The sequence below is a fragment of the Hirundo rustica genome, chromosome 2, assembly GCF_015227805.2.
Source record: "Hirundo rustica isolate bHirRus1 chromosome 2, bHirRus1.pri.v3, whole genome shotgun sequence".
Taxonomy (NCBI): domain Eukaryota; kingdom Metazoa; phylum Chordata; class Aves; order Passeriformes; family Hirundinidae; genus Hirundo; species Hirundo rustica.
In genome coordinates this window covers 93,339,163-93,360,665 of record NC_053451.1, presented here as the reverse complement: position 1 = coordinate 93,360,665, position 21,503 = coordinate 93,339,163, and the positions used below count along the sequence as shown (strand labels likewise).

The 21,503-nt window shown below is 52.1% G+C and overlaps 1 protein-coding gene and 1 long non-coding RNA gene across 2 annotated transcripts in view; both read left to right on the top strand.

Moving 5' to 3' along the window:
- The window catches only part of LOC131378485 (uncharacterized), a 37,601-nt gene that overhangs the window by 1,867 nt on the left and 14,231 nt on the right, over positions 1-21,503 (top strand). The gene's annotated exons all lie outside the window — the stretch shown is intronic.
- Positions 6,750-7,884, top strand: SOX1 (SRY-box transcription factor 1). Its single transcript, XM_040055293.2, has one exon. The coding sequence runs from the start codon at positions 6,763-6,765 to the stop codon at positions 7,882-7,884; it is 1,122 nt and encodes a 373-aa protein (XP_039911227.1). The 5' UTR covers positions 6,750-6,762.

Sequence of the window (21,503 nt, the reverse complement as noted above, 5' to 3'; positions counted from 1 at the left end):
TTTCACTGGGGTTCGCTATCCGCTTTCCCATGGTCAGAATGCTGCACTGGATGGAGCAAGAGGATCATGTATTTCCTCTGAGTACCTTTAATTTCCAGACCAGAAGTCTGAGATTATTTAGATGTCTCTAGTTTTGCCCTTGTTTGCTGTTTTCCTAAGTAATCATTGAATGCGCGACTGAAAAGGTTTGAAACCGTCTCAAAGTGATGTTTTAATCTCATTGAAAGGTGTAGTAAAAGAGAAGATGTAATTTGGGTGGGATGTTTCGATGAAAGGAGAGATTGGAGTGGATGATACTTTCGCTCTCCTGTGAACCTCATGTCATGTTTATATTGAAGCCTGTGTAGCTAATCTAATTTGCCATAACAGGATGGCCTGCAACAAAGAAACTTCTATATTATTTAGAGTTTTTTCTTTTCTCGTTTATATTTTTTACACAAATTCATTCTGACTTGCCCTGAATTATGCCTTTTACAATTTGGGGATAACTGACGAGGATGCAAACCAGAAATGTTCCCTTTATGGTGTTCTGAGCGACGCGCCACAGACATAACCATCCAGGTTGCCCTGCTGTAAATGGGATGCCGCATTTGGGCTCGAGAAGCTCTTTTTCCGTGACTGACATTTCAGCAGCGCAATTTTAAAGATTAACTACGTAATAACTCCGCATGTCGTTCTAGTCCGACAGACTCTCCACCCCCGCAGCTCTTCCTTTTCCTTTACAAGTTTACAGTTACAAAACTAAACTCTTTTAAAAATTTTTTCTTTTCGTGGAAAGTAAATAGCGGGGTAGGTTTTCTCTTGGTGGGGATTTTTTTTTTCCCCTTTAGTTGTTTTGTGGGTTTTGTTTTGTTTTGTTTTTTGTCCAAAGAACCACTCGATAAGTCGACTGTAAAAAGCAGATGGTCTGGCTATCTTTCTAGGTAGAAACCCCAAACCGTGAAAAATAGGAGAATGCAGCTTCATCTCCTGCGAAGACGCTGTGCCATCTGATCACCACATATTCCCGGCGTGTGGCTTAGTAATAATATTTTTCATAGAAATTTAAAAATCTGAACAGACTTGAAAAGTATAACTTTTGTGTAATGTAAGAAGGTGTATTCAGGCTGTTAATTACAGGGAGTTGTGTCATTGGAATGTTATCAACGACTTGTTCAATTTTACTGTAATTACTAACAAAAGTAGAAAAGGATGGATCACAATAAAAGATCTTCCTCTTTCGGAACAATATTGTGCTGGAAGACGAGCTGATACGTAGCATAAACAAACATTTTAGAAAATGGTCCTGTTCGCAAAACTTCGAAAAGAAACAATGCTGTTTTTTCTGCCGACTCGAAAGTCCCACCGGGGGAAGGATCGGGGCCGTTCCAAGGCGAGGGGACAAGCAGAATATCCTGCGGGGAAGAGGAGGGGGGAAGGAAATCCCTGCTTAGGCGCGCTCTGGCCGTCTCACCGTCCCACCGAGGTGTGCCTCGCCTCTCCCTTGGCAATGCCGGACACCCCCGGCACAGCCGCCCGCCAGGACTCCCTGTCGCCCTGGGGCGGCCGCCGGCTGCTGCCGCGATCAGGCGTGCGGGGAGGTCATACTACTTTTTGAAGGCGCAACGGAAATATAAAGCTTATTTTCAAAGCCAGCAAAAGCTAGAAAGGAAGGAGAGAAAACAGACAGGTTGGGATATACAAACTCTTCGGAAAGGGGCAATTTATCGGCACTGCGGAAAGAGCGGTGATGCGGAATTCCTTTAGAAAAATGGCTTCAGCCGCCCTTTTATCTAACACGATAAATACATAAATAAATGGAAGTACCCACATGGAGCAGCAGCCTGCCCTCCGTCTGCTGTGATTTTGCCCAGAACAGGCTGGCCCTGAGCACACCCTTGTGCTCAATGTCGCGCCCCCTGCCCGGCACCCGCGCCCCGCACGGCGGGCGGCTCCCGGCAGCCGAGCCGAGCCGAGCCGAGCCGAGCCGAGCCGAGCCGAGCCCAGCCGAGCCGAGCCCAGCCGAGCCCAGCCGAGCCCGCCCGGTTGTGCAGCTGCTCTCGTTAGGACTTCAGAAACCTTTCGGCCCCGTCCCGTACCACCCTCGGCGTTCCCCCGCCGTGCTCCCGACTCTGCCCAGGGACACCCCCGCAGGACAGTCTCAGTGCTGGTGGCCCTGGTTGCCCCCTTCCCTCGTGCTCCCAGCGTGGCGGTGGGCGACCCCTTGATTGAGGTGGAGGTAGAGGGAAAGGCACTGTGAGCCACAGACCCTCGCCCCAGCCGCTCCGGGGAGCCGCAGCGAGGTCCCGCAGCGGGGCCGCCGCTCGGGTCCCGCTGGTGTCGCAGCAGCCTGGGCAGTCTGGGAGCGGCGGCCGGGAGCGGGGCGCGCCGAGGAGATGGCTGAACAGCCCTTACTCTCCTTCCGCTTCCAGTTGGTTGGCACGGCTCTCCTGGGCGAAGGGGGGAGACATTTCTCGTCAGGGAATTTTAGCCCTTTCCTCTCTTCCCCCCCCCCCGCCCCCCTTTTCTTTTTCCCCCTTCCCTTTCATTCATAAACCTGGTGGCTATAGACGCAGCTTGAATATTGACGTCTCTTCCCCCAACTGCTCCTCCGTTAACCCAATTACAGAATTCATCAAGAACTGTGTTGAATTATCTCTTTCCATACAGTATCAGCATTAGCCTAATTAAAAGCTATAATGTCTGATATAATGATTAAATCGTTAGCTCTGCTGTAGGGAAGCAATATTTTGTTTTCCCTTCAATTAGAAGCTGATTGAGGTTTTCAGAGCAGGTCAGCTGTGAAATTTGAATTATATGTGTGAGTACCGTTCACAGGGTGAGCCCCTACTCGAAAGCTCCAGAGATTCTCCATACGCTTTTACCCAGCAAGCTGAGAAAAGACAACAAAACACAGAGAGAGCTCGTAGCTGATTTGGGACTGAGACTGTAGGATGGCACAGAACAGTTGTTAACGCTGGAAAAGAAAGCGGGACTTTTATTTAGGCACCCTTTTTTCAACCGTTCCATCTCGACTGGGTAGCAAGCAGGTCGTGTTGAAAGCTGTGATCCCCGAGTCGCCAAGTCACAGAGGCAGGAAAATGCTTCTTTCCCTGTCTCCTTTGCCCGCTCTTTCTGCTCCCTCGCGGTTTGCTCGCTTTGGCCCGGGTAATGGCACCGCGGTAGCGAGGGAGCGCTTTGCATTTCTTTCTGGCTAGCGGCTTTTGGAGTAAAGTGCCAGAGTAGCCGCAAGCGATCCCACTCCCTGCCCGTCCCACGTTTCAGACAGGGCTGGCGAGGGATCAGGCAGCATCTCTCACGAGCATCTCCCCGCGGCATCGCCCCGGCGCTCGCCGGCCCCGACCCGGGGCGAGGGAGGCACGGCGGCAGCCAGCAGACGGCGATCGCCGCCTGCTCCGGGGCGCCCGGCTCGGCCCCGCCGCCCCGCTGCCGCCTCCTGGTCTGCGGGGGCACAGAGGGCAAGGCAGCCCCGAGGGGGCGGCCCTGCGGGCGCCGCTGAGCGCGGGGAGAGGCACCGCCCGCCGCGGCGCGTCCCACCTCGCAGCGCGGAGGTGCCGGGGAGCCGTGGCCAGGGGAGGTCTCTGCCACCGGCCTGCGAGAAGCCCTCGCTGGTACCTGTCCCCTCCGCGGGCCCCGCGGGCGACAGGAGCCGCGGCCGGACCTTTCGCCTGCCCTGGTCCTGCTCTCGGTGCGGGACCTCCTCTCCGACTCCCCTCTGACTTCCCCGCAGCGTTTACCCAGCACACACCATAACCCCGGCCGCCCTCACCTATTCCCCCCACCACCCGAGTCCCGGTTCTTCGCAACCCCACTTTTCTGTAGGGAAAGGTCCAAGGACCTCTCATCTCTGGGCGCAGCCCCGGCCTGCACTACCCCAGCACCGCAGCCCTGTCGAACGACACTCGCAAAAGTGCTCATTCCTTGTCCCGTGAATCGGGACCTGCGCTACCTTTACCACGGAAGAAAAGCCCCTGGCTGCCCCCTCGAACTGGCTTTTACACCTTCCTCCCGCCCGTTCAGTCGCAGACACCCCCTGGCCAGGGGTGCACCTGGGCCAGACAGGCAAGAGGAATTCACGGCAGCAGCATTTCCTTGCTCCCTGCCCTCTGTCTGCGTTCCTCGCCGCCACCGTGCTCGTGGTAATTTGGCTGCTTCTAGGGGAGGGAAGGGGCATTCACATTCTGTGTTTATTTGCCGGGGGTCAGGGAAAAGAGGGTAAACCCCACACCGGGAAAAAGTCCAGGAGGGGCCAGGCCCCGGGAGGGTGTGGATTAGCAGCTGCCTCTGCACCAGGGAAGGGAAAGTTCAGCCTCGGGCACAGTCTCCCTGAACGTGAGGGGGAGGGAAGCTGGTGTGTATTCCCAATTCCCAGGGATAAGTGTGTGTTCCCACGCAGTCCACTGGCTGGCAGGATGCATAGGACTCATCTGGAAAAGAATGCCCCACAGCGATTTGACCCATTTATTTGTCAGGAGGCCTTTAGGTGCCTTTCTATCAAATTTCAGGGGAAAATACCACTAGCCACACCATCTTATCTCACAGTTTTTACTCCTCATATCTTCATTTGACCATCCAAGTGGAAATACACCTTTCAGCAGTAACCTTCTCCCCCCTCTCCCTCCCCTTCTATCCCAACCAGTTATATTTTTAATACATAATTTAGCAATCACAAGGGCCTCCCTTGTTTTGCCATGACAGATATGGCAACTTGAGAAACTATCAACGGGAGAAGCACGGGCCCGTTCCTGCACCGTCCCCCCTGCACTCTTTGCACCCTTAGGGCAGACTGGCAGAGAATAGTGTCCTCCCAAAAGCGTCGACACCCGAGTTAATAGCATCACTCAGACTGAGCTCAAAGGCTAGAAGCAGACTGAGCCTTCGGCCGTGAGAAATGGAGAGGCGCCTTCCTCTCCCCAGCAAACTCAATGACGAGCCATTGGAAATGAGGGGGAAAAAAAGTCTAATCCTACCCCACTGCCTAAGACCGGTGCTTTGTGCACGGTGCATATTCCTCCTGCAGAAAACTTCTGGTGGCAATAATAGTAATTGGGGGAACTGCAGCGTTATTCCAGCCTTGGATGGCCACTAGGGTCAGGAAAATTAAGATGGACCGTGAAAAGAGCAGGCACTCTATGTGCCTTTCTCCACCTGGCAAAGGATGATGGGGGCGGCTGTTTATACATGCATGGGCATTTGTACGATGGACTTGCCATTTCTATGGCTGCAATTAAAGACCGCAGCATGAATTTCCATGCGGACTATTTCTCCCTCCTTTAAAATAACTATAATCTCACAGGACAGCCAGGGCACAAAGGTAGTCTTTTAATATTTTTTTTTGGGGGGGGGGGGAGGAAATCATACACCTGTACTTACTGTATACCAAGATAACACGTTTCCGTGTACCTTCTTTAGTCGCAGGTGCTTTTAACTCCCCTAGGACTAAGTGAAAAACGACTGCGTCCGGCTGTTCCGCATGCCTGGGCCTGGAAGCAGTTTTTACACCTGGGAGACGTCTGAGGGGGCTCCGGAGAAACCTCCAGAACCACGGGAAAGGCGTGTTTACGCGCCGCTCGCACGGCTGCGGTAGCGGGGCGAAGGGCCCGGGGCCCCTCAGCGCCCCTAAATACTGCTCGACCGTCGTTCTCAGCGACGGGGCGGCCCGCGGCTCCCTGTGGCGATGCCCGGAGGGCCGGCCGGGGGCCGAGGGGGGTGTCCCCGCCTGGGGGGTGTCCCCGCCTGGGGGGTGTCCCCGCCTCGGGGGCGCCGTCGGGGGTCGCGGGCGGGACGCGGCCCCTCCGCCCCGCGAGCGCGGCGCGCCCCGGCGCACGTCACCGCTCGGCGCGCGCCATATGCAAATGAGCGCCCGCCGGCGCGTCCCCATTGGCCGCCGCCAGGCGATTTAAGGCGGGCTCGGCGCGCGCCGTATGGCTGCGGCGCCGCTCGCCCGCGCGCCCGGCGGCTCCTCCTCCCGCGCCGGCCCCGTCCCGGCCCTGCCCGGCCCGTCCCGCCCGGGCCGCGGGAGGGAGACCACCGCCAGCAAATTACCGTGCCGCCGCGCCCCGGCCGCCGGGCTCGGCGCGTGTTTTGGTTGGGCTCCTTCCCCCACCCCCTCCCTCCCCCGATCCTCCTCCTGGCTTTTTTTTTTTTTTTTTTCAGTTAACGTTGAAATACTTTTTTTTTTTTTTTTTTTTTTTCGCCTCCTTTTCGCGTGGCGGTGGGTTCTCCTCTCTTCTGCTCCATTCACCTGCGATCAGCGGATGCAAGTCACACACGCTCCCTCCCCTCCCTCCCTCTCTCTCTCTCCAAGTTAGCGGCAAAGAACAAAAAAAAATAGCTCCGTTAAGGATAAGAGCGGGAGCGGAGGGGTGTGCGCGCGTCTGCCGGGGAGCGCCGGCGAGCGGAGGACACCGCTGACGGCTCCGCACACTCCTCCCGCCGCGCCAAGTGAGGCAGCAAGTTTGCCGTGCACCTGTTTGAGCAGCTCGAACCCCCGCCGCCACCGAGCCCCGAAAGTGATTTGCGAAAGGGAGAAAGTTTTTTCGCCGGCAGGGTCGCCGATCGCTCTCCTCGCGGTTTTCGTCTTCTTTTTTTTTTTTTTTTTTTTTTTTTTTTTTTTTTTTTTTTTTTTTTTTTTTTTTGCACGGCGGTCGCTACCTAGATACAAACGGGTTTCGCCTAGCTCGCTCCCCGTCCTCCCGGGCTCCTCTATGTTTGACTCATTTTTCACGTCTGGCACCGGTGGAAAATAAAAAAGCTATTTGAATGTACAGCATGATGATGGAGACGGACTTGCACTCCCCTGGCGGAGCCCAGGCCCCCACGAACCTCTCGGGGCAGACCGGAGCGGGAGGCGGCGGAGGCGGCGGTGGCGGCGGCGGGGGAAACAAAGCGAACCAGGACCGGGTCAAGAGACCTATGAACGCCTTCATGGTGTGGTCGCGGGGCCAGCGGAGGAAGATGGCCCAGGAGAATCCCAAAATGCACAACTCGGAGATCAGCAAGCGCCTGGGGGCCGAGTGGAAAGTCATGTCGGAGGCCGAGAAGAGACCGTTCATCGACGAGGCGAAGCGGCTGCGAGCGCTGCACATGAAGGAGCACCCGGATTATAAATACCGGCCGCGGCGGAAGACCAAGACCCTGCTCAAGAAGGACAAGTATTCGCTGGCCGGGGGGCTGCTGAGCGCCGGGTCGGCCGGGGGAGGCCCGGCCGGCGTCGGCGTGGGCATGGGCGTCGGCGTCAGCCCGGGCGGCGTCGGGCAGCGGCTGGAGAGCCCCGGCGGCACGGCCAGCGGCGGCTACGCGCACATGAACGGCTGGGCCAACGGCGCCTACCCGGGCTCGGTGGCGGCGGCGGCGGCGGCGGCGGCGATGATGCAGGAGGCGCAGCTCGCCTACAGCCAGCACCCGGGCAGCGGGGGGCATCCGCACCACCCGCACCCGCATCACCCGCACCACCCTCACAACCCGCAGCCCATGCACCGCTACGACATGGGTGCCCTGCAGTACAGCCCCATCTCCAACTCGCAGGGCTACATGAGCGCCTCGCCCTCGGGCTACGGCGCCCTGCCCTACGGCTCCCAGCCCCACCAGAACTCGGCGGCGGCGGCGGCGGCAGCGGCGGCGGCGGCGGCCGCCTCCTCGGGTGCGCTGGGCGCACTGGGCTCGCTGGTGAAGTCGGAGCCCAGCGTGAGCCCGCCCGTCACCTCGCACTCGCGGGCCCCGTGCCCCGGGGACCTGCGGGAGATGATCAGCATGTACTTACCGGCCGGGGAAGGCGGGGATCCGGCGGCCGCTGCCGCCCAGAGCCGGCTCCACTCCCTGCCCCAGCACTACCAGAGCGCCAGCACGGGGGTGAACGGCACCGTTCCCTTGACGCATATCTGAGCCCCCGCCGGCACCGGAGCGCCGGAGGCAGGCACGGACGCGGGCACAGGCTCGGCCGGCGGCCCCGGCCCCGGGCCGGCCCGCAGGACTGCGCGCCCCGCCGCTGCCACCGCACGCTCAGCCCCGGCCGCCTGCCCGCGCCCCGGCCCCGCGCAGATCCTGCCCCGCGCCCAGGTTCCCTCCTCTTTATTTTTGCCCCTCGCGCCCCTTCCCTCCAGCCCTCCCCTGGCTCTCTCTCTTTTTCTTTTTTTTTTTTTTTTTCTTTCTCCCTTCCTTTTTGTACAGAAATGTTTTGATGTTCTTGTAATAATAATAATAAATAATAATAATAATAACAAGAGAGAAAAAAGGTAACGGTTGCTTTACTTACCTTTTTTTTTTTTTTTTTTTAGGAGGACTAGTTTATGAAACTAGTTTTAGACTGAACTGTGTTTTATCGTGACTTTTTGTACAGTATTTATCATTCACCCAAGGGACATAGAATGTTTATTGGGGAAAAAAAAAAAAAAAAAAAAAAAGAGAGAAAGGGGGGAAATGGCGGTGAAAAGAAAAAATACCAATAATAAACACACAAAGTTGTAGGTGATGCCAACTTTTATACCGCGCGGAACCGCTACGATTTCAGTCACGGATCACTTCTTGTGAAGGCTTTTTATTGACTAATTAACTCGAAGTTGATGAGGAAACGGTTCTCATTTAATACTCATGTACTAAGGCAAATCCAAAAGAACGCTTAAAAGGTTTTTGTAGATATTCTCGCGGGTTTGTTGGGTTAAGGTCGGGGGGGGGGGGGGGTGGTCCGTTACTTGTTTGTTTATTTATAAAAGTTTTGTTTTGTTTTGTTTTGTTTTGCAAGCTCCACCTTTTTTTTTTTTTTTTTTTTCTGTTTTTTTGGGGGTTTTTTCTGTTTTTTTTTTTCCCCCGGGGTTCGTAAAACTTTATTGTATCTGGATATTTTTGTTTGTTTTGTCTTTGATTTTGTTTTATTTTTGTATCATTTCTTGTAAATGCATTGTGAAAAATAATTTTTATTTAGGCGGCACGAAGGAAATTCAATTATGTATATAGTTTACTAAAAAGCTTTTCTGCTAAACGGAAATCCTAAGGATGCGTTCCTTTTTCCTTTTCCTTTTCTTTTTTAATTAAAAAAATTTCAAAGCGGAAAAATACACTTGTATAAAAAGAAAAGCTAACTGGAGAACATAGTGGTGTTTAACCATGGTAAGCCTGGAAGCACAGCAGGGAAACCTAGATTTTGGGAAGGAAGTTCTAAGCAGCAGCGGCAAAGAGAATGAAGTGCAATCTGCTGTAAATATCGATGTTCCCTAACCTGTGTAAATCAGGAAGGATGAAGGCAGATTTATTTTAATACTCGTTCCCTACTGCCAGGGAGGGCAGTTTACTGGGTTTCTTCTTCTAACCGTGAACGTTCATTTTTGTGGACTTTATGGCTGGTCTGGTGGTCCGGACCTTGCCGGGGCCTTAACTTTTCCCTGGGGGGTGATCGGGCGCTGCCCGCCCTGCTCGCCTCGGGCCCCCCTCTGCCGGGAGCTCCCGGCGGCCCGAGGGACCCCCGCCTCCCGGGACACGAGAGGACGCCGTCCAGCGCGGCACTTCCCCTCTAACTGACACCACGGAAAGAAAAAAGCCCTTCTTTTTGCGCGTCCCGAAAAGAAAAGCGACCTCTAAACCTCAAGCCCCCAAAGCAGTCCCGTCCCTCCGGAGCATTCCGAGGGGCTAGCGGGAAGCGGCGGGGTCACACCTTTCTCCCCCTTCCCAAACCCCCGCCTCCCGTTTTTAGCGACTGGTGCGAAAGCTGTCGAGCAAAACGATGCGTGTCATTTCATTGCAGAATGCTGTTTAATGCTTTGAGATCTAATTTATTTTTTTCCTAGCTGTTGAGCGATTCTTTTCTATATGTTAGAATTAAAAGTTTGCTGTAAACTACTGTAGCAAATGAATTTTTAAAGTAGTCAGAACTGCTTAAACAAAAGGAAAAAGAATTAACTTCCAGGACTTTAATGTCGATCCCAGCAGGCCTTAGGACTGTTCGTCTTTTAACTCTGGCGAATAAGTACTGCATCCATCCAGGAGTGGGGGAGTTTTAGTCAGCTAATGAGGAACGGGTTTCGTCCGTCTTAGAGATTGCACTTCTATAATGCTGACATGTCAGTTGACATATGTAACTCTTCGGACTCCTGGCTAATTTTGTATAAATCACTCATACTGAATGCAAATTTTTCATGGAAGCTGTCCATTGATTTCAGCCTTTTTTTTTTTTTTTTTTTTTTTTTTTTTAGCTATTCGAGCCTTTATTAAAACGGAGGAGTGTAGGGGTTCAGACAGTCAGCAGGCGACTTTTGGAAATGCTCAGCGACCAAACAGAGCATACAGAAAACAAGAACCTGTGGGAAGCCGCCTGCGGTGTTGGTCACCTCCAGCCAAACACAGTGCTAGATGAAATTTTAAAAGTTAATAACCATACCTTTAGGTGCGCAGATTAAGCTGGGTACCTGTTGAACTGTTCCTTGAAACGTGTTGTCCTTCATGTGCGTACATACCCTTAAATATCTGTACACACCATAGATAGCATCGTGACCGAAGTGTGTGCGCGTGTGTGTGTACATGTGCACGGGCAGACACATATACGTCTGGTGCACCCTTGTTACGTGCCTTTTTCTTTAAGGGTCATAGCTATTGAAAATCACACTTAGTGGCAATGCGGAATAGAAAAATCCCAGCGACACGATCCTGTATCGCTGAACACGACTGATGGAACGGAAGGATTGAAGCGGTCAAGGGAGAAAAGCAAATAAACATTTGTTCATTTGTGTCCAAATGGGAAAAATACTATGGGGAAGTGCTTATATATATATATATATATATATATATAAATGAGCTCCTTTTAATGAGTTTTCCCTCCTACCATGACAATTTAGCGGCTCAATGGCGTTATGCCTAGAATAATAGGAATACCTGCACTTTCAACACAAGGGGATTAAAGAGACCCAAAGTCGGCTATATTCAAATAAACTTCGAACATCTTCAGCCCGCCTTTCAGTGTAATACAGTCCCGTTCTGTGAATGTCCTCCCCCCTCCCCCCCCAAAAAAACCAAAACCAAAAACCAAACATAAAAAAACCCAAACCAAAACAACAACAAAAACACCTAACCGAGCAACAACAATAACAACAACAACAATCTCCCCATCTCCACGAAATACCAAAAAATTATCCACCCAGCCCAGCCCTTTGAGACATCATCGGAGTAGATTTTTTTTGCAGTTCGTGCTCTATTGGCTGGTTTGGCAGTTCAGTTTCATTTAAGTTAAACTTCAGGTTTGGGTATTTAAACAAAACAACTTTCCTAGGCAGATGAATTGGGATTAGGTACAGTAACATAATTACGTCTTCGGGCTTTTTGCTGTGAGACTTATATATAAGAGAATAATTGAATATGCAAAACTAAGAATAGGTTTAAGCGCTTTATGGTTTAAGTACATTACATCTAAAACTGTATGAAATGTTCCTCCTATAACATGATTGACAGAGCTATTAAAATCACGTATGTGGAAGAATTAAAGCAAAAAGTCATCTGGTTTTCAGTAAAAGGAAGGGAAATCCAGGGAGTAAGGCGAATGGGAGAGGGGCCGAGGTGCCTGCTCTGCGCAGTTAGGCTGTGTGTAGCGTGGGGAGCTTGGTGTCAAGGCCCCCGTGGTCCAGACCCCACCCCCGGGTCATCGCTCTGCCGGGGAGTCCCTGTGCCCCGGGAGGGGGACGGCGCAGAGGAGCCAGAAGGACAGGAGGCACAGAGAGATAGCAGGTTTGATCCGCTCCAAACTTCGAGCCAAAACACAAACTTGGCCTGAACTCCACAGCTCTTTTCCCAACGGTTCTCCCTGTTTAAAAACCATTTCCCCCCCTCCTTCCACTCCACCGTGCGTGGCTCACTGAGCTCGTAGGAGTGGCGTTGGGCCCCGGGGAAAAGCCGTTCCCTCCAGTTCCACTCCCCCGCGCCCTCAACCGAAGTCACATCACAACAAGCCCCAGGGGGGAGCGTCTGTGGGACGGCTCCGAGCCTCTGGGAGCAGGGGAGCGCGGGAGGAGGGCATACGAAATTGTCCATGAAGATGGAAAGAGGGACGATTCCAGAAATCAGACTCAACGCTCCCGCAGGGCCACAGCGGGACAAGAAGCTCCGCGGAATGCTCCTCAGTAGGGCGGGGTGGGGGTGGGGAAGACCGTCCCTCCCAGCTGCGCCTCATGCAGGCGACATCGGGCCGGGTCACCTGAACGTCTGACGCGGTTACAGCGTTTTATTATTACGTGTAAACTGCCGTGGAAGGAAAAAAATTCTATAAAAGAAAAAAAGCATCACACAGATGCGCTCCCCCGCCGAAAACCAAATCAAAGGGCTGATCTACGCGTTGTTGTAAAGTAAAACGGAGCTGAAAGACGCGAACTGGCAAATGTCTGCGGGTTTGCTGCGTTATCTGGACGGGATGCTCTCCCGGGCCTGGCGCCGACGCTCTCCCACGCCCCACGATATCCCCGCCTTTCCCGGGCACTCACCGGCTCTCCCGAGCCCTTTTCTGCCCCTCCCTCCCGCTTCCCGCACACTTTCTGTCAGCTCCCTCCAGTAATCCCCAGATCTCCCCTTCCCTCCTGCACTCAGCGGCCCGTGGAGAGCGCTGGGACGGGGCCGTCCCGTGGGGGCGGACAGCCTCAGCGTGCCCGTGTGTCCGTGTGTCCGTGTGTCCGTGTGCCCGTGTGTCCGTGTGTCCGTGTGCCCGTGTGTCCGTGTGTCCGTGTCAGTTTGCAGGGGCTGATCTCGCAGGAAGGGCCCTCCTTGCTAAGCCAGCCCCCCCGGAGCGGTGGAGCAGTGGGCCTGGGGGTGTTGTTCGTGGGGTGCGAGTGGGTCTCTGCCAGCTGCAGCCCCAGGAAGCGAGGTGTCCCCGATGCCGCCAGAGGGGCTGCTGCAGATGAATGATGCAAGAGGAAAACGGGGATGGCAGGAGGGGAGAGGGGTGAGAGAAAGGGAAGGAGAGCGTGGGGAGGAGGAGGGGGGGGCGGTGTTTGGAGAGCGAGGGATTAGCGAGGAGAGCCCTGACCCCGAGATCAACGGCCAGTCAAACCCGTTTACAATCACCCGGCGGAAAACCGACGGCTCCCGCTGCAAGGCAGGGCCGGCCGGGCAGCCAGCGAGACCAGACCCCGCCTTGGAGCGAGCGGGGTCTGGTGGGGGAGGGCCCGGCCCCAGTGCGGGGAGAAGGGAGACGCCACAGTGGGGAAGGAGCGAGGGGAGATGTCCCAGCGGGAGCTCGGAAGCTGCAGCGGGTGGCGGTGGGGGAATGCGGCGGTGCTTCCCGTCTCCCGACAGCAGCCTTCGAGCCCCTCACGGACGACTAGGGGAGGAAGGGAAGGGAGGAGAGCTCCAGGCGTGAGAGGCGGGGGCGGGCAGAGTTATCTGGGAAAAAGAAGCGCGTTGCTGTCAATCGGGAAAGGCCGCTCTTGAACTCCGCACGGGACCCTCCCGGGCTGGGCGGCACCAAAGCCCGGCTCCAGTCATGCGTTCACCGGCGGGCGAGCTCCCTCCCGGACAGCGGGCCATCTGCTGCGCGGCTACCGGGGGCGGGGCACGGCGCTGACGGGCGGAGGGCCCCCCGACGGCCGCCGAGCGGGGCCGGGGCCGGCACCGGCGGGTGGGAGCCTCGGCTGCCGGTCCGCGCCCCGCGGAGAACCGGCGCCGCCGCTCCGCCGTGCCGCGCACAGCCCACGCGCACAGACGCTGCGCAGGGCCGGGAGATGACACGAGCTATCTTCCTTTTTTTGGTGGGGGTGTGGGGTGGGGTGACGGAAGGTGAAGCGAGCTGTCCCTCCACCTCACGGCATTTTGGCTCCTCCTCTTCCAGAAAACTCAGCGCCCCCAAAAGCGAGGATGCTGGGTGGTTCGGCGCTACCCCACGAGCAGCACTGAGCACCTCTGTGCACATCGTCCGAAGCGAAGGGGATCTGAAGCCAATGGGCCCGGCCCGATTCGGAGATACGCCTTGTGAAAGTGCAGAGTGAAGCCCCAGGCACCTACGCCCACGCGTGGCCCCACTCTGCGAAACGCGGCGCCGTCGCGCCCCGCTGCCCCTTCCGTCCCCCAGCGCTGCGGGACTCACGCAGCTCCGCAGAGGGCTGGCGCCCGGGACAGCCAGGCTGGGACCGGTCACGACTAAGAGACTCTCCCTCTGTTTGTGCTGAGGTTAGGGATGGATGCTGTTTTCCGTGGGGAAACTGAAGTCTGGGGCAAGTGGCTTCACACGGCCGAGGCGGAGAGGAGTCAGACAGCCAAGCTTGGCTGAAAAGTCACTTCTGAAGGGGCAAGGCCAAAAGAGAGACAGAGCAGACAAAACAGAAAACGCGGCAGGACACGGTCTTGCAGAGCTCCGAGCCGGGAGGCTGGTGTGGACGGAGTAGATGCAGCAAGGGATGTGGGGGAGCGGTGGTAGGAGGGATAACAGATTGTGAGTGCGCAGCGGACAGGGCCCTGCCTGCCTGCTGGCTCCAGCCCTGCCGTGCCTCTTCTTAGTAATGTCAGGAAAAGCTGGAACACAAGGGCAGCCCCAAGGAGCAGGACAGCTGGCAGAGGAGCTGGGGAACCTGGTGTGCAGGTACAGATGTAACGAGGGGCTTTCTTTAGAGGCTGAAGTGAAAGCCCACTGACTTTTACATGCAGCAAACAATTCTACTGCTGGAGAAAACTTTACAAAGGTAAAGATTAACAAACTAAATTTCGGAGGATCTTGAGGATCTTTGATGTAACAGCAGTGTGATGTACGGGGCCTGCTCCTGTAGCTGCATGGCCAAAATGCTAGCAGGAAACCTGGAAATCCTTTCCAGTCTTTATGTCTAAAACAAGAACACATCTGGAGATGCCTCTGAAGGACAGGCTAGAAATCAGTAGGAGCTGATTGAGGTGAACCACATCGCTGTATGTGCCCTCAAAAAATTTTGGAAGTTCCAAAGTGAAAACCCCATCCTTAAAACATGGTCTGAGCTTGTGTTGAGTGAGGGGCAATCCCCAAGATAAGGCACACTGGTGCCTGGCTTTGAGGTGGAAGCAGTGGTGCCTTGTGACAAAGGACCCACACCCCACCCCCAATTTACAAAGCCTTGGGGTGCCCCTGTGCAGCTTCATGCCTATCTTTCCTGGATGGTGTATTTCTCTGAAGGGAGGTGCCTTCAGAAAGGTCTCGTTTCAAGAAAGTCATTCAAATGCTTTAGCACGGCCTGTCAGGATGGGTTTGGGGGTAATATGCTTCATGCTCGGTAAAATCCCATTGTCCACGCTTTCAGCCTGGACATCTCTCATTGATTTGGAGAAGACGTGTGCCACGGTTAGCTGCGGCTCTCAGATAGAGGGACTGTCCCTCAGAAACCTTAAAAGAAAACAAAATGAAGGACAATGAAACGGAGTAGAAGCAAGAGAGCATCTGTCGGTGGTCAAACAATTGGGCAAGTGCTAGAGGGTGAGCTGAGATCCGAGTGGGAAAACGCGGCTTTAGCCCGGGGCAGACCAGCGTGGACTGAGGAAGTGCGACCGACACGGGGGGGAAGGACCGGAGCCTGCAAAGTGTGCATTTAGGAAAAGAATAGCTTTCACCGGGAGGAGGTGAAATATAGTTTACCAAGGCGAAAAACTCCATAGCAACTAGGAACTAGTGATGAACAAAGGCACCATACATCCACGGAGGGGGGTAAAGTTGCGGGAGGGGTGCAGGGGGAGTAGGGAGACGTTTATTTCCTACCCAAAAATTGTCTCGCACAGATTTCATAAGGGTTTGTTTTGTTTTGAGCTCTCCAATGCAGAAAGTCTATAGGAAGATTGTCTTGCTAAAAACACTGATGAGTGGATAGTTCAATCCTAATCTGATTACAAGAATGAATGGCTATTAGGTTTGGAGCTACAAACACAAGTAGCCAAAGGCCAGGAAAGACCTAAACCCCAAGCACAGGAGTTCAAAACGAAGTATAGACAAGAAAACACAATTTCCACCCGATGAGGAAAGCTCTGAAACCATCTACAGTGCTTCCGAGTTACCTATATCTCAAGCATGGCCTCTCCTTCTTTCCTTGCTCCTTGGGTATCTTTATCTTCTGGAAAAATCTTGAGTAATTCCTCGATCAAGTGATTAGATTAACGTTCCGTATTACTTTTTATGTTACCTGTGGGCAGCAGAAAAGAGAAAGAGGTTTTGCTTTTGTCGAGTGTTTTGTTCAGGGTTTGTTTGTTTGATTTTTTTAAATTATCTCTGCCTTCGTGCATTATCTGTCTTGCCTTCTCTTAAATTGCTTTTCAGGCACAGGGCAGGTGAAAGCTTTATTGTCCCTCTCCCTTCCCGATGACAGAATGTAGGGAATAATGCAAAACCCAAGATGTTGTGCGATCGAGTCATGGTGAACATGTGCATTTTCTACCTTGAAGGACCGTAAAAAGGAAAATTAAGTGGGAAACGTCTTTTAAAATACACAGCTGTAGGTGAGCTCAAGCCTACATGTTTTAGGACAGAGTACGAATACGGGAATCGTGGAGTTTAACATAAAAAACTCCTCAGCAGTGTTTTGAACAGCCATAAGAGTGAGGAGGAGGGATACGGACATAGATTGCGTTTTCCAAAAGGGGAATTTCTGTACTCTCGTGCCAAATCATTACTTATGTGTTGTATGGAACGGTCGAAAACGAAGTAATGAGAGCAGAACATGCTTTTCTCCCTCCAAAAGCACTTCTTCTGTTCATGTTCCTCTCAGTTTCTAACTTTCTAGCAAGGATGAGGAAGTTTCTGCTGCGCCCCAACCAAGATGTTTAGCCCACTAAATTTGGGTCACGACATAGGAACAAATAGTCTCCTAATCGTTTTGTTTTGACTAAGCAGTTGCGGGGAAAAGTTCTGCCTGATTTTCCCGAATATATCATCATCTCAGTTTTAGGGGCCACAGACCAAAGCTGACTAGATAAGTGGGACAAGTTGATCATTATGAATGTGCCATATATCCACATATTTATGATTAGGAAAACAACGAAGAGGCTCTGCAAACGGCATCCTTGTGTGACCAAATGAGCCCAGTTTTGTACAAGTTGGTAGAAGCTTGCTATGTAGCTGTACTATTCAGAGGTTAGTTTCAGGTAGATAAACTAAATGCGTCTGAGCGTCTCAGGCTTGTTTTATATATTTCGTAATGTCTAAATTATGTGTTCATGTTTACACGGTTAAGTGTTCCTATTTAGACGTCTGGATTTGTCATTTGTCTTGGGGCAGCCTTAGATGACCAATAAGAGAAAATACTACATTTGAAAGGTAAGCCTATTGTCATGAAAATGGACAAACTCAGAGTCCGTAGTTTAAAACACTGTCTCTGCTCCTCAGGATATTCTTGTTGATCTCCTTTAACAATGAGACACGTGGGAAAAAAAAAAAAAAAAAAAATCTGTAATAAAAATCAGTGTGTGGATACCAACTGCTTCACAAACATATGCAATGACGTCATGTCCTTGGGAACATCCCATCATACTTTCCGGACGTCTGCTGCAGGATACAAGTCCCCCTCCATACTTAGATGGCTGCACACCAGATTCAGGTACCGTCGAACCGAGGCGTCTGGTCGTACCTTCTACTTTTATTATAACACGCTCATTACCTAAGGGGAAGAGGACTCGCCACAGGCACGAAAATTGAGCGCAAGCATGGAGGCAGAAAATCAGAGCTAAAATTCACAGAGGAGATTTGTCTTTTGTGGTGCACGACATAATATTTTTTTTAAAAAACATGAAGAACGGGCAGAGAAAAGTATTACAGAAGCTCCGCTTCTATTCTGTGAAAGAGCTGAACAACATCTGGGACGGAGCTCTTTCCCTCGTTGGGCACCATATAGTGAGCGAAGCCACAAAACCTTTGAAAGGGAGCCTTCGGCATTCCCTCCGCCGGTGCGCACGCCTCGTTTAGCGGGAACGCCAGGCTTACAGGGATTTCCAGTGTCTCTGGAGACGACAAACGGAACTGTGAAATGCCGATTTTAACAAAACTCTTAGAGTTTTCGGTAGAAGACGTCTGCCTTTTCCCTGCGAGCAGGGAGGAAAAGATCTTTCTCACGGAAAGCAGAGGTGGAGGCAGCTGCAGCAGAGCTTCCTGCGCCTCTGCCGCCAGCCAAAGGGGATAGTGGACTTGAGGGGCCGTGACTTCGAAAATCCACTCGATCAGACTAACCAGTTTAAAAGTCATGTAATGAAGCCTAGCGCCCGCCTATCCCGCGCACACCCCCCCCCGTTCCCAGCCCCCGATAGCGCCAAGCAGTTTGCCACAGAAGGCTGCGTGAGCGGCCCCCTCCGCCCCTCCGCGGCCCCGCCAGCCGGGGGGCACACGGCCGCAGCCCCGGCGCTTCTGCTGAGCGGCTTCAGGGCTGCCCCCGGGCCCACCCGCATTCCGCGGGAGGAGCGGGGTGCTGCCCCGCCGGGAGGGCAGGCGGCCCGCAGCGGGGTGGGGACTAGCGGGGAAGAGAGCAGGAGGTCGGGTAGCGGCAGCCAGGATGCGAGTGGGGAGCCCCACGTCCCCGGGGAGCAGCTCCGGGGCCGGGCTGTGGCGTTGCCGAGGAGATAAACGCCTCTTGTCCCTGGAGAGGGGACGCGGGACAAAGGTTCACGTGGCTTGGGTCAGAGAACCGGCGGCACTCAGGCTGCGGGGGTCTCCACTCGGCGCTGCCCGAGTGGGACAGGCGGGGCTGGCCCCTACTGGATTTTAGCGGGGGTCGAATCGAGACCCGGGAGTTCCCTGTCCAGAGAGCCGGGGAGCCGGGCTCCTGGGCCGGCACCCACTGCGGCGGGCAGCCCCAGGGCCAGGCTTGTCGGCTTGTCCCCAGGCTGTCGTGCTCCACATCCTTGCTCCACTCACCATGCCCTTCATTGTTGTCCACTAGTGGCCAAACGGCAACTTCTGTGACCTGAGTTGCAGTCTGCTTGCCTACCTTCCTTCCCTAACCATGCGTTTCAGGTCATTTTGGGGAAAGTCAGCTACTTTTGGCAATTTGAAAAAGCGTGACTGCCCTTGAAAATATTTTTAGAAAACCTGTGAAAATGTTTAGCTTGGTACTGCAGTATTTTTGCCCCTGCACAAAAGACAAAATACAAACCAATTTAAAGGAGTACCTCAGAGGGGAAGAGGAATAAATGCGCAGTCATTCCGCAGTAAAACAAAAAGTCAGAAAATTTCCTCCTCTTAAACGAGTAGTCGTGGAAGAAATGGGGTTTTTTTAGATTCAAAGAAGAAATATATTAAAGAGTGCTCCTAATGGAAGGGCCTTTGCATTTTCTGCTCCAACAGCGGGGTTCTGTATTTTGTGGAGCATCGTCGTGCCACCAACACAGGAAAAATACCATTCGAGAAACCAGGAGCGTTGATACACAATTCAAGAGTGAATTTCTCAAAGAACAGTTTACCTGAACCTGACAATAAGGTGCTGGTAGAAACATTTAGAATTTTGCCACTGTACAGAATACTTTCTGAACCTGTAAATAAAAATAAACTCAACAAATATTATTCTCATTTTGGAATTTTTACAACACAATTACTGCAGACTGCTAAGATCACTCCACTGACCCTCAACCATACCACACAGATACTGCCAAACTGAATTCCCTTATTATTTCTCAGAGCCAACACTTGTTAAAAGGGGGGATGCAGAGTCACTAATCTAAATGTTAGCTTTCGAGAAACAAGAAATGAGAGAGAAAGAGGAAGCGAGGAAAATGGTGGTAAGCCGTCTTTTAAAATTAAATGAATTTGAGAAGTCTGCAGGAAAATGGCCTAAGGGTGACTAGACTAGTGTTGTCTCTTGTTCTGCCTACAAACCTTCTGCAGGTTATTTTTCTCCAGTATAAATGTAATTTAATAGCCGAGATGGATATTGTTTCACTTTCAGCTATCTGCTCTACACTCCGGTCTCATTCTACATTAGATGATTACCTTACTGTCCTATATGCACAATTTAAAGGGAATTACCTATTACTTCAATTATTTGTTTCTTATCTACTGATGTTACACTACAAGGATTTGCATTGAAAGGACACAAAGAAAGAGCAAGTCATGGCACATTGCCAAATAAAAGAGTAATGTTCTGGTGAATTTAGCCCAAATAATTTACTGCTATATAAAAGTGGAAAAGTGGAAGGTGAACCCTTTGACCAATAAATCTCTTCTGCATGTGAAACCCTTATCTTGTCCCCTCCAATATATTCCACACTAGGAAGCCATCATCATTGGCTCTGGTTTGTTATTTGTAAACCTTGATCTTCTGCACTCGGTGTCCTAAATATGGATAATTAGCATCAGTTTATCACGCCTCTGCATATTTTCTCTTCTCTCCAAACATGCATGCTTCTATTGGCTGCCATTCTGTCACAGAAGATTATGGAGACAGATTGCAGAGAATGAATGTGCTAAACGAGATTAGGAAGGAATAGAAATAGCAACTTGGCCAATAAATTCCTCGTGAGAGCCTTATCATACAATTACACGTTGACTTGTTTCACACTCTCCCAGCCTCTTAATCCAACGCCCCCACCAAGAATAAAATTTCACTAATTTCTGAATTACTGCATATCCTCATGACTTGTCACTGAGAATGGTTGGAAGGAGCAACACGGTCGAAAATAGCACATCAAACTTCCAAAAAGAAAAGAAACTTTACCGGCAGAAAGAGATGCAGCTTTAAACCGTTTGTGGCCATTTGTAGAAGTTTTTGTGTAGCAGCAGTTTGAAAGGTCAGGATTCCAATATCAAGACATGATCCTCTGCGCTTTTACTCCCTATCTCTTTACATCGGAGGCTACCTTACCCTTAGAGGGACTTGGGGATCAGAACACAGCGCGTTGATGGTGCTAAACTATTCACCCGCTGTGCAAGAGACTCCAACGAGCCCCTACAAACCCGCCAGAAAGCAATGACGAAAACACCTACTGCCGTCGTCAGTTTCTGGGACATTCCTGAAAATTGCGGTGATTGAGAAGACGCCAAAAGCATGACAGCAAAGAGAGACAAAGTCCAGCTGAACTCACAAGAAACATCTACCAGCTCTGTGGAGTTCGTTTTTCCTCTTCCGCTGCGGTTATTTCAATGTGGACGTCAAGAAAACATGATTTCCATGACGTATTTCAGAGGCATGGCTAAAACCTTCAGGAGACATCATCTCTGGAAACGTTGGAAATGACAATTTCTCCCCTTATACTAGCCCAAGAGGAGGGCTTGCAAAAAGTATTAATGTTGACATAATGTCGTTTTCATTGTTTTAGATACATATAGAAGAAGAAGGACGTAAATGGAATAAAAAGTCCCAAGACCAGAAGATAAAGCCTTGCTCAGTTGGTCTATACCCATAGACTTGATGTCACGGTGCACTCGTCTTGCAATTTTAGATTTAAGAACATTTTACAACTTTCATTACAGTGAAAGGACTTGCTTTAGAAAGGAACGTGTTTTTATAACTCGAGTAATTGTTTCCCCTAATACACTTGAATCTTCACCCCTATACAGAACCGAGATGAAAGGTATGATGAAGTTGTGCTATGTGTTCCCGAGTTGTTTA

Bases quoted from the DNA above. Each gene is read 5' to 3' on its own strand.
- SOX1 (XM_040055293.2), top strand. From the start codon at position 6,763: ATGTACAGCATGATGATGGAGACGGACTTGCACTCCCCTGGCGGAGCC.